The sequence below is a fragment of the Anabrus simplex genome, chromosome 2, assembly GCF_040414725.1.
Source record: "Anabrus simplex isolate iqAnaSimp1 chromosome 2, ASM4041472v1, whole genome shotgun sequence".
In the NCBI taxonomy this organism is placed as follows: Eukaryota; Metazoa; Arthropoda; class Insecta; order Orthoptera; family Tettigoniidae; genus Anabrus; species Anabrus simplex.
In genome coordinates, this window is record NC_090266.1 from 626,126,349 (window position 1) to 626,138,707 (window position 12,359).

At 37.8% G+C, this 12,359-nt stretch overlaps 1 protein-coding gene across 1 annotated transcript in view; it reads right to left on the reverse strand.

Annotated features, from left to right (window-relative positions):
• The window catches only part of Prestin (prestin), a 422,871-nt gene that overhangs the window by 112,790 nt on the left and 297,722 nt on the right, over positions 1 to 12,359 (reverse strand). Inside the window, exon 5 of the mRNA XM_067141052.2 lies at positions 1,727 to 1,932. Within this exon, the coding sequence (XP_066997153.2) occupies positions 1,727 to 1,932 (206 nt within the window). The remainder of the gene's footprint in view (positions 1 to 1,726; positions 1,933 to 12,359) is intronic.

A 12,359-nucleotide genomic window follows, 5' to 3' on the forward strand; every position in this document is an offset into this window, starting at 1 on the left:
CAACATAAAATGGGAAGCAAAAAGACAAAGGCCTAACTCTTTGCAGACAACAGGGTAATATGGGAAGATGATGAAATGGAAGTACAAGAAAAAGTCACTGCATGGAATCGGGAGTTAAAGGAATATGGAATTAAAGTAAGTGTGAAGAAGAATAAGACAGTAGCAATAATGAGGGAATATTGAAGTACCGGTACGGTAAACGGAAGTCAATCAGAAGTTGTGAATAACTTCAAATATTTGGGGAGTATACTTGCAAATGATGGGGGGAAAATGAAGACATTGGGAAGAGAATCCAACAAGACAATGAATTTTATGAATGTGTGAGAGGTATAGTGTGGAACTAGGATGTCCCAGCAAAATGCAAGAAAATTCTGGACTCAATGTATTACACACCAATTTTGACATATGTGGCGGGCATATGAATAATGACAAACTATGATGAAAGCAGAATCCAAGCTGCCACAATAAAATTCCTTAGAGGAACAATTGGGAAGACTTGACGGGATAAAATAAAAAACATAGAATTCAGAGAAATGGATTCTCTGAACTGCAAGGCAAGTTAGAGACCAGTAATCTGAAATAGTATGGACACATGACGAGAATGGAAGAGGATAGAGTTCCAGAGTGAGTATTTATGGAGAAAATAATAGGAGAAAGACAACAGGGATGGCCCAGAAAGAGGTGGACTGATACGGTGAAGGAGAGCATAGAGAAGAGATTAGTAAAAGTAGAAGAAATGTTAAAGGTAGGAAAGGAGTGGTCCTTGATTCACAACCCAGCCTAGAAGACTGGAAATGGTAAATAAAGATGAAGAAGTATGTGGACTTTAACGATGCCCAAGTTCAGAATAACTCTGAGACAAAAGGAAGGAAAAATTCTTTTAGCAATATTACTAAAATACATTCGGTATAGGAATATTTGCTGATTCATTAAATAACAGCTAGTGCAGTTTTCTATTGGAATTATTACAAGGTAACTCTGCTCCTGGGTTGAAACAATTTCTATCAATATAAATTATATTTGATAAACATATAATGGTACCTCAAAGCAACCCTGATTTGACTTAGATGGAGTTTTAAATCATATTTGCTTTGGTTTAATAAGCTTGGATCTTCCTTCATACAGTCATAAGTTTTGTAATATGAGGTTATTAACATTTTCCTGTTATAATATAATGCCCAAAGACATAGTGTACGGTACTGGCATTAAGAATATACTGATGTAAGTTACAGAAATGCGCTAACAGAAAATTCAACATATTATACCTTAAAGCATGGCACTCCCATTAAGCCCAAGGTTCCACTGTACTCTGGGTTCTATGAGGTTGGCTGCTATGCAACATGTTTTAATCTCAGGTGGGACACATTAAACAAGTACCAGTATTTGACAAGATGAGAGGTAGGCATCTTACTCTGAGATTTCCAGCTTTCAACCCTCTTTCTTCGTTCTGGAACCAGTACTGCTCCACAACCAATTCAATTCTCACTCTTATTCTCCAAAAGGTATAGCTCTGGCCATTCTTATCCTTATGGTGTTTTATTAATAACCCACATAAGATTGGAAACATGTTAAACAGCTCAAGATTTTGAGACTATGGTATTATAAACAATCCACTTCAAATTAAACAGATCTACCAATTTATTACAATGATATGATGCTCCATTCTATCCAGTTCTTATTCTACATGATTATAGAGCTTTTAGTTAATAATTAAAAGAAGACAAACCTGCCAAATTCCTACTGCAAAGCACAAAATAGTGGCTACTTGAACAGCTGTGTATTCTGTTGTTCCATTAAAAGTTGAAGCCCCATCATAAGTGTTACTATTATTTAGGACATCTGCTGATGAATTAAGAGAGTGGTCAGGTGCTTCACTTGTAGAATAAAGAGTAATCGGCTTACTAGACATCATACACACCACAGCAAATGTTCCTAGAAAGAATGAAAAGAGATTACTTCCAACAGATTAACAACTATTGAAGAATGATCTAATTAATAGGTTACCGGTACGGGTATTGGAATTCTTCAGAGTATATGTTTTGAGAAGGAAAGATTGTTTTAACTGTCACATATTCTTCATAGCATTTTGTGATTCATTATAAACTTCTAGTTCATCATGATCTGACCAACAGTATTTCATTGAAGGACTCATGTTATTTTAATAAAGAATTTAAAAATTGAGCCAATCTTTCAAAAATCAGCTAGACTGAATGTAGAAATGGCTAAAAATATGACACCATATTTTATAAATACGATATAATATTTTTCAATTGAGTTGAACTCAATAAATTAATACATCATTTATAACAACTTAAACTCTACCATATTCCAGTTGAAAATAGTTGTTGCTGGAAGGGAGTAAGCACCTCTGAATTAAATAAATATTCTACCTACCAGTATGCCTATAGCCAGCAGCATAGTTGTGTTGAAAGACCAGGTCTTATAATAATAATAATAATAATAATTTCGTGTGGCTATTTCTAGCCGAGTGCAGCCCTTGTAAGGCAGACCCTCCGATGAGGGTGGGCGGTATCTGCCATTTGTAGGTAACTGCGTGTTATTGTGGTGGAGGATAGTGTTATGTGTGGTGTGTGAGTTGCAGGGATGTTGGGGACAGCACAAACACCCAGCCCCCGGACCATTGGAATTAACCAATTAAGGTTAAAATCCCCGACCCGGCCGGGAATCGAACCCGGGACCCTCTGAACCGAAGGCCAGTACGCTGACCATTCGGCCAACGAGTCGGACACCAGGTCTTATGAGGTCTCTGAAATCTGGCAATGTTGAGTAAGGTCAGTATTTGGGTAAACAAGGTGCCTGTAATGAATGAGATAACAGAAACGAACTGGCTTCCTTAACAATAGTAAACACTAACTCAGGATGTTTGATCAGTAGCATCTTGGTTTAGCTGGGGTTGCCAACATCCAGTATTGGACAGTTCATTGAGCTATAGGTACCAAAATGTATTAATGAAGATACATCAGAAAAGCTTATATGTAGGGAATGATATAATGGACAGATTTGCTTCCTTAACTTAATATTGAAGTGATTGTTAAGGTAGTCATGAGACTACAGTATACCGGTACTACAGTGACCAGTGGACTATCGCATATTTTATTTCATTTCATCTGCTTTTCTCGTACTTCTGGCCAACAATATAGAGGAAATAATCACATCCTGCAAGTTATTTCTTTGATAAACTGTCCAATATACATTGCTGTATTTCCTAAGGTCACTCATACCAAAATCCCAAGTGCAGCAATATGATGACTGGATGGTTTCACAGAATATTTATTCATGTATGAAGAAGTCTTTTAGTTTACAGATAGCAAATACAGTATACCCATGCAGCAAGTGTCAATATGGCTGCCTCTCATCATTGCCCTACATCCATGACTTTGCCTACCACTGTTCAAGATTTAGGTTTTGCCATTGATGTTCAGGGTTGATAGCCTTATATGGTGCTCTGGGGTTTCTGGGGCCATGGGATAACTGGACTAGGGGTTATTCATGTCCATATTTGTGGGAATTATAATATTATTTGGTTGGCTTACCTTCATCTTCTTTGTTTCTCTCTAGAACAATAGCCACTACTTCATTTGGAGCCACTTTGAGTTCGCTTCGAACAGTGGTAGTGTGCGGTTCTACTTTCCTACTTAGTTCGTGTGCGACAAGTGGAGTATTCTATAGTGCAAGCATTACAGTATATGTATGGCTCGCTTCGACAGTGGGGGTGGCGGTACTAACCGTTCACCGGACATGGACATTTCTAGTGATATTGATCATGAAGAAACAGTGCGGTCAACCACTAATAGTGACATCACACCTGCTCTCGGTGGTGAAAACTCTTCATCCAATAAACAGTCTGATAAAACTGGTACAACTAATCCGATTTACTACTATTCAGGTCACCGCGGGCCGTATGTAATCTATGTTGAGTCAGCTGATGAGAAAAACACTGGAAATATTCATCCCATGGCGCTTGTTCGGCTCTTCTACGATAGTAAAATTGTCGGTATAAAATCTATCAAACCGAAAGGTGCAAAGCGTATTCAGATTCTATTTGACTCAGCTAACAATGCCAACAATTTTCTCAAACACCCCATTTTGAGCTCTCATAAACTTAAAGCTTTCATTCCGGAATCCAACTTATATCGCATTGGATTAATTCGGGGAGTTGATAAGAAATTAACTGAGGAGGACATTATCAAGTATATTGAATCCCCCCTCCCCATAGTCAAAGCTCAACGTCTCAACCGACGTGTGATAGTTGATGGAGAAGCTAACTTTGTTCCTACGGGAACGATAAAATTAACCTTCAAATGCCAAGCTTTACCTGAATTTGTTACTATTTTTCACGTAATACTAGAGGTTCAGGCATTCATTTTTCGCCCTATTATCTGCGGGAAGTGTCAACGATATGGGCATACAGCCAAAAACTGCAGAACAAAATACTCGAGATGCGGTAATTGCTCTAAGAATCATGAAACTCAAACATGTTCTGATGTATTACGTAAATGCCTACATTGTGGGCTAAATCACAGTGTCAGATCCGAACGATGTGAAGTTCATCAGCAACAAATCGCAATCGAGCGCATGATGTGTGTGGACAATATTTCCTTCCAGGAAGCACAAGAAAAACTCCATCCGACAGGTTTTTCCCCCTTTAGTGTTCCACATCTATTCCCGCAGCTTAGTACAAGCAATTCGACGTCTCCACGTGAGACTCCTCGTAAACGGAAATTCACTGAAGTACCTAATTCAAAGACCAATTCGACCAGACCCCCTGCCGGGCTTTGATAGAGCAGGCTATCACGCGATCTTACGCAATCCTACTTTGGACCATGCTCTACGGGCATCTATTTCACAGTCTCAACTGCCAAAGGTGCAAGTGGAACAGTCAAATAGCACGGCTCCCCCTTCAGAAGGTCCTCAGACTTCATCTGATCGACCTAAACTCCCGCGATTAACAAAGAATGTTCACGCAGACATACTGCAAGACTTAAGCGATTAGTAGACGTTCTGGGTGAACAGCCTCAATGGGCTCATTTATTAAAAATCCTCTTTAACAAGGTTAGTCAGTTTTTAGTAGAGGAGGATGCGCATACTGCAATGGAACTGTAGAAATATTATTCCAAAAAAGCACGAATTAATACTTCTCGTCCATGAATATCATCCCCATATTATTATATTACAAGAGTCATGGTTAAAACCTGACTCTACCTTTTCTATCCAGGGTTATAATGTTGAACGACTCGATGATTGTGGCTATGGTGGGGTACTCACTTTAACTGCGTCGCAAATACCATATACTAACGTCTTGCTGCCTTACACGATTCCTAACACATACTCCTTGCCTGTGAGAGTACAACATTTCCTTATCGTGAACCTCTACTTCCCCCCCTCCATACAAGGCAATGCCTTTCAATGGCATCACTATTTTTCACAGTTTTCAGCCCAAGACAGTGTACTAATAGCAGATGATCTCAAAGGACATCACATTGACTGGGGATGTGTCGATATCACAACAAAAGGACGTCATATTCTTAATGCAGTCTTAAATAACCATTTGTTTATTTTAAATGATGGCTCTCCTACGCGGCTATCTCCACCCGGACACCCTAACAGTGCAGTAGATCCATCAATTTGTTCCGAAAATATCGTCCATAAATCAATGTGGTGTACGCACAAAGACACTCATCTAAGTGATCACTTTCCTATAATTATTGACATTATAACACAGCTCCATCCGCAGAACATAGTTTTAAACCTTCAGCGTAGAACACGGAATCTGCACGATTTTGCTTTTGGCCTCTTTCATGATTATATTTTAAATCGCATTAAATTTGCCTCACAAACAGCTTCTGCCTATACCTCCTCACATCAACATATTCAAAGCTACCTAGACATATATCACCCTTTTCATTATCGCAAATATAACAATACTACTAGACGAATTAATATTCACTGGTGGAATAAGCAATGCGCTGCTATGGTGAAACGAAGACGCAGCCTGCTCAGAATTTTAAATAAAAATTTCACACCTGCTAATTATTTGCAATATAAAAAGTACACTGCCCATCTGAGAAAAGTATTCAACGAAAGACGAAGAGAATCTTGGAGATGTTTTATTAACTCCCTCCATAGAAACACATGTTTGAAGGATATCTGGGCTGCTATAAAAAAACTAGCTCATACGGGATGCAATAAAATCGACCAACCACACTTCGAAAGCATCTCCCAATTTTACGACACATTAACTCCGGATTTCGTTGTTCAAGAATTTCATCAGTATACTACAATGCATCTTTCAGATAAATTTCTCACACTCTCCCAACCTATATCTTATTCAGAATTTTTTAACATACTCCAAAAGAAACCTACTTCTGCTCCTGGACCGGACTATATTACCTATAAAATGCTCTCCCATCTTCCTTATCATGCTCATGCAATAATCGTAGCGTATTACAATAAAACACTAAACTCAGATGCTCCTCCTCCTGCATGGAATACATTTACACTTGTACCCATACCGAAACCCAAACTCTCGACTACCAATCTCATCGAATATAGAGGAATCGTTTTAGGATCATGTTTAAGGAAGGTCTTCCTCAGTATTCTTTTGGAAAGGCTTTTATGGTGTCTAGCTTATCACAATTTGCTACCGGTCTATCAATATGCCTTTATAAAAGGGAGAAGCACAGCGGATCCCATTCATATATTATTAACGGATTTGCTACTAACAAAACAACGCAAACATGGAACAATTGCTGCTTCCTTGATATCAAAGCTGCCTGTGACAACGTGCCCATACACATGTTACTGTCGAAACTTCATAACTTACATCTCCATGCTAATTTTATTAAAATACTCCAACATCTTTTATATTTTCGGCGAATGGAAATCACATGCCAAACCTCTACGTCTAATGTACGATACGCGTCTAATGGGTTACCTCAGGGCGACATTTTAAGTGGCCTATTATTTGCTCTATACTTAAAGGATTTAGAAGATGTCGTGCTTCGCGATGCAAAAATATTACTTTATCGGATGATATAGCCATTTATTCTTCTCATGAAAGTCTGGAAGTCTGCAGAACTCATATCACTCGAGCATTAACTGCTGCTAAAGCATGGTTAAACGAGCATGGTTTGGAACTTTCCTCTACTAAAAATGTGGCCATGATTTTCACGCATAAACGCAAGTATAATACAGACTCTTTCAGAATTGCAGATATTACAATTCCGATCGTCCGGGTGCATAAGTATCTTGGTATATTTTTAGATAATAAACTGTCCTGGAAACCCCATTTTGAATACCTTTCAACAAAGACTCAAAAATTTACTAATATACTGAAATTAACAATTCGACGAAACTGGGGTGCTGATCCCGTAACGGCTTTATTACTTTATCGGCATACAATACGCTCGCACTTAGATTATGGATCCTTTTATTTTGATATCGCATCCTCCACTCTTATTCACAAGCTCAACGTAATTCAACATCGAGCACTCCGATTATGTATACGCGCTTTACCCTCTACCCCAACTAATGCGTTACTTGTTGAAACATGTGACATGCGTCTTCACTATCGCCGTTTGTATTTAGCTTCTACATTTTTATTGCCCCGAATGGCGCTAGCTAGACATCCTATTCTACCCAAACTACAATTAATGGAGAAATATCGTCAACGTTCTCAACAGCAATCACGAACTCCAGCTTCGTTAGACGCATTCAACTTGACGCGACAATATCATACTGGCATTCAACAAAATGCTTCGCTTCCATACAATACAATGCCATACAATATTATGCACTACAAACCAAATATTGTAGTGTCTCAGCACATTTTCTTTAATAACAGCACAATGCAACTTTCTGAAATACCTCAACTAACACTTAAAATGGCAAAAAACGATCTAAATCCTACTCTCACAATATATACAGACGGATCCAAACAACATGTAGGCACGGGAGCCGCATATTACATTCCGCAGTTACACGTCCGCGAGCAATACACACTTCTAAACTATGCCTCAATTTTTACTGCTGAGGCTTTCGCTATACGACAAGCTTTGATATACATAAAAAATAATCATATCTCCAAAGCGATCATTTTTACCGACTCCTTAAGTGTACTTTAAAGTTTAATGCCACACACGTCCTATACAAATTGGTATATCTGCAATATTCGACGCCTTTTATTTGAACTCGATGAAAATGGTGCTGATGTAACTCTAACATGGATAAAAGGTCATTCGAACAACGCAGGTAATGATCAGGCTGATAAAATGGCAAAACAAGCTGCATACGGAACCGGAATCAATGCTTCCATAGCCCTTCCCTACACAGATTTCACGCCGATTATTAAACTTGCTGTTCAACAAAAATGGCAGCACAATTGGACACAATCGGCGAAACTCAAAGAAAAATCTTACTATCAGCTGCAACCAAGTATTGCTAGTCGCCCATGGTTTTCCATAACAAAATATTCACGCAGACATATTACAACACTTACCAGATTACGCTTTAATCACGCTCTGACTCCGGCTTATAAATTCAAATTAAAGCTAGTGGATTCACCCATGTGCCCATGTAATAATAGTATGGCCGACATTAATCACATATTCTTTCAATGTTCCCATTTCGCCCTACACAGAAAACGTTTTTTCCACACTTTACGCTCGCAAAACGTACAAGTACCCTCAACAGTCACTCGCCTCGTTCAACAGCCTGTACCTTCACTTGGTCTTGCTATTCAAGAATTTTTGGATAATTGTAACATTAAACTCTAACTTCTTTTGACTAGAGAGTCTTATGAGCTTCTTAACTCGCATCCTCCTCTACATAACTGTAACTCAATCTCTTTGCTGTAACCTATGAAGACGTCACGTTCTCGACCTGTAACCCTAGTGTTTCTTGAGTGTTTCTACAAGTGTTGATCAACTCTATCAGTCATAAGTAAAACTCAGTATATATTTCTATTGAAGATTTGTGATAAAATAAGTGTTGCGACTGGGTAATGGCTTTTTAGCAGCGCCCAAGAAAATCCCAAGAAGAAGAAGAAGGAGCCACTAATTTTTAATAAGAAGTTTTTTAAAACAATGTCATGTTTTAAAATGTTTTACGGGCTTGCGCCATTTCTTAGTAAGCACCGTTTCTTTATTACCAGTTAGGCATAAAAATAATGAATGGTTTATCTATAAATTTGATAATAACCACTCCTGAGCTTGCTGTAGTTTGTCTGGCAGTGGTGGTCAAGTTACCCCAGAAAATTTTCAAAGAAGGGGTAACTGGGCCATCCATCCAGACCCAATTACCCCAATAATGTGTAACAAGTAAAATAAACTACCATGTAGCCTAATTTTTTAAAAATTTTGTTTGGTAAAACTTTGTTATACAAAGTATGTTACAAGTGTTATTATTTTTTATATCCACCTATTCAATACAAAGAGATCTTTTTAGAAATTAAATATTATTATAAAATGTTAAGGGACATCTTTCGCCTATATTAAGGGCATCATCAGCCTCAAAGTTCACACGATTATACTTTCTGGAGCGTTGAAAAACTTGTTGGGGTAGAGTAATAAACAGCTCAGTCTTTATAATGGAACTCTACCCCAACAAGTTTTTCAACGCTCCAGAAAGTATAATCGTGTGAACTTTTGACATGCAGCTTGATACTGCAATTTTAGCCAAATATATTCTAACAATTTGTATGTTTGGACAGACACCTACAATGATATCATCTTTTTATGACTTGTAAGAGCAATCAGGATCCTGATTTTTCACAATACAGGGTCGAGTTTGAGGCTGATGATACCCTTAATATGGGCGAAACATGTCCCTTAACATTTTATAATAATATTTAATTTCTAAAAAGATTTCTTTGTAATGAATAGGTGGATATAAAAAATAATAACACTTGTAACATACTTTGTATTTACGTACATTTCAATACGGACCTAACATGAGAATTATAACGTGTAAAACTTTGTTATATTGAGTCCTGTCATGTTGTCATGACTTCTTGTTCCATACAAGATATTTCATCAAGTTTAATAAAAGAATTAAAAATTTCCAGTTAAGTAAACAAGAAAAGAGTGAAGTTCTGAGAAAAAAGGAAAGAAAAGAAAAGGAAAATCAAAATCACAAGAAGTTCATGACGACTCTTCTTGTGATGAAAAATATTAAGAAGACTATCTCAAAAGCTTCTCAGAGTATGAGGATGAAGACAGAATTACACCTGAAACTGGTGAGTTTTTATCGCTAAAGTTTTTGGCAAAACAGAGAATAGCTTCTGATTATATGTAGCCAAGGTTTTACAAAAAAGAGAATGAAGGCTACATGGTTCTTTTCTACAAAAGACATTTGCAGACAATGAAATTCAAAGAAACCAATGAGAAATTCCACATTACAGAGTTTGACATCATACGGAAACTTCTACAACCAATAACAAGTAGTTCCGCTAGGTTTAATAATATGATTGGTTTTGCAGGAGACCTCAGTGATATAACTAGCTTCCACTAAGTTTTCATTAATGTATGAGGATTCAAATAATACTTCTTTAAACTCAAATTTATTTTAATTAGGCCTAATTACTTAATTTATAATTTTTTTAAATTTTGCTTTCCTCATCATTTCTTTGTAATTTCATGGCAAGAAATGATTGTAATTTGAATTTTTTTGTAATTTCTTGGTAAGAAACAAGTTTTTTTAATACAGTTATAAATATATTACTTTTTTATTATTTGGACATTTTTCTTTGCCCTTTCTTTCAAATGCCCTTATTGGGGTCCAGATACAATGGCCAGAATGTGTACTTAAATGAAACAATTGATCATACCATTATTTTTTTAAATCAATTGAATGTACCCCAGACATTTGCTGCAGTACTCTTACAGAATATCACCTGGGGTGGTCCAGTCACCCCACATTCACGGGGCAACTAAGCCAATAAGAAAAAAATATTCATGTAGTAGCTGATGTACACATACTTCGCTACGGAATTCTATATTGTATACAGAATTCTACGTTAGGTAGTGTACACGAGAGCAAGATAGTATTAAATTGCATTCCTCTTAACGTTACCCTACAAACGTGACAGGGAAGTCGACAAACGTCTATTCTCACATGAAGACAGGTCTGGGGAATTTTCATTATAATGGTAGGCCTGCTTACCTACCATCAGTCACGATCAGGTTTGGGAGTTTTCATTATAATGGCAGACTCTCACTCTCCACCTGCCTTTTTACATCCTCAGAAAGACTTACTGGTTTTCCCAACTGAAATTAACGTAGGTCATTACAATGATATCAGTAGGAATGGTGCGATTAAAAGCAATGCTTTCATATGAAATACTCGATCAAATGAAGAACCACACATTTTCTCACTTTTAACGAACAGTACTATGCTGCCAATCTAATAGTCCAAAATTCCGGAGCTGGAATGACCAAGCCACAGACAGCCGTAAACCGTGAACAGATTTTGTCTTTTTTGGCGAGTAGGGGGTTGGCGAATAGTGGAGAATCCCAGGGCAAAAACTACACAATTTTACTAATCTGTTTTCCCTCCAAGCCAGAGGAGACACCCCCTCTTCACTGCTAATTTGGAATAGAACGAATGTAGAATTTAATAAAAGTGAAGAGGAAGAAGTTTTTCTTACGAAACAGTCCTTTTCAGCGTTGAATTTTATTTAGTGAATTATGTGATGTAATTTGGAATAAGCCTGAACTATAATTCTAGACCAGGTACTACTACTACCGAGCTCGATAGCTGCAGTCGCTTAAGTGCGGCCAGTATCCAGTATTCGGGAGATAGTGGGATCGATCCCCACTGTCGGCAGCTCTGGAGAGGGTTTTCCGTGGTTTCCCATTTTCACAACAGGCAAATGCGGGGGCTGTACCTTAATTAAGGCCACGGACGCTTCCTTCCCACTCATGGCCCTTTCCTATCCCATCGTCGCCATAAGACCTATCTGTGTCGGTGCGACGTAAAGCAGCTAGCAAGAAAACTACTACTACTACTACTACTACTACTACTACTACTACACTGCTCATTCGAAACAGCGCGTCAGAGTAAGGATCGAATAGCTGGAATACTATGATGAACCAGAGGAGTGGCATGCTAAAGAAGAAAGTTTTCTAACTCCCCAGTTATTTCCCGCCAATATTCAGTCAGGCTGTACGCAGCAGTAATCCCATCTATCGGAGTTGAGTGGCAGCATAAAAGACAAAGAACAACACAACAATGGTCAATGTAATGTTATTGCTGATCAATGTTATGTGCTTTCGATATTGTAGGCCTTCACATTTAGTTTTCTTCTGACTCTGAAATACCACTCTTATCATAGTCAGTAC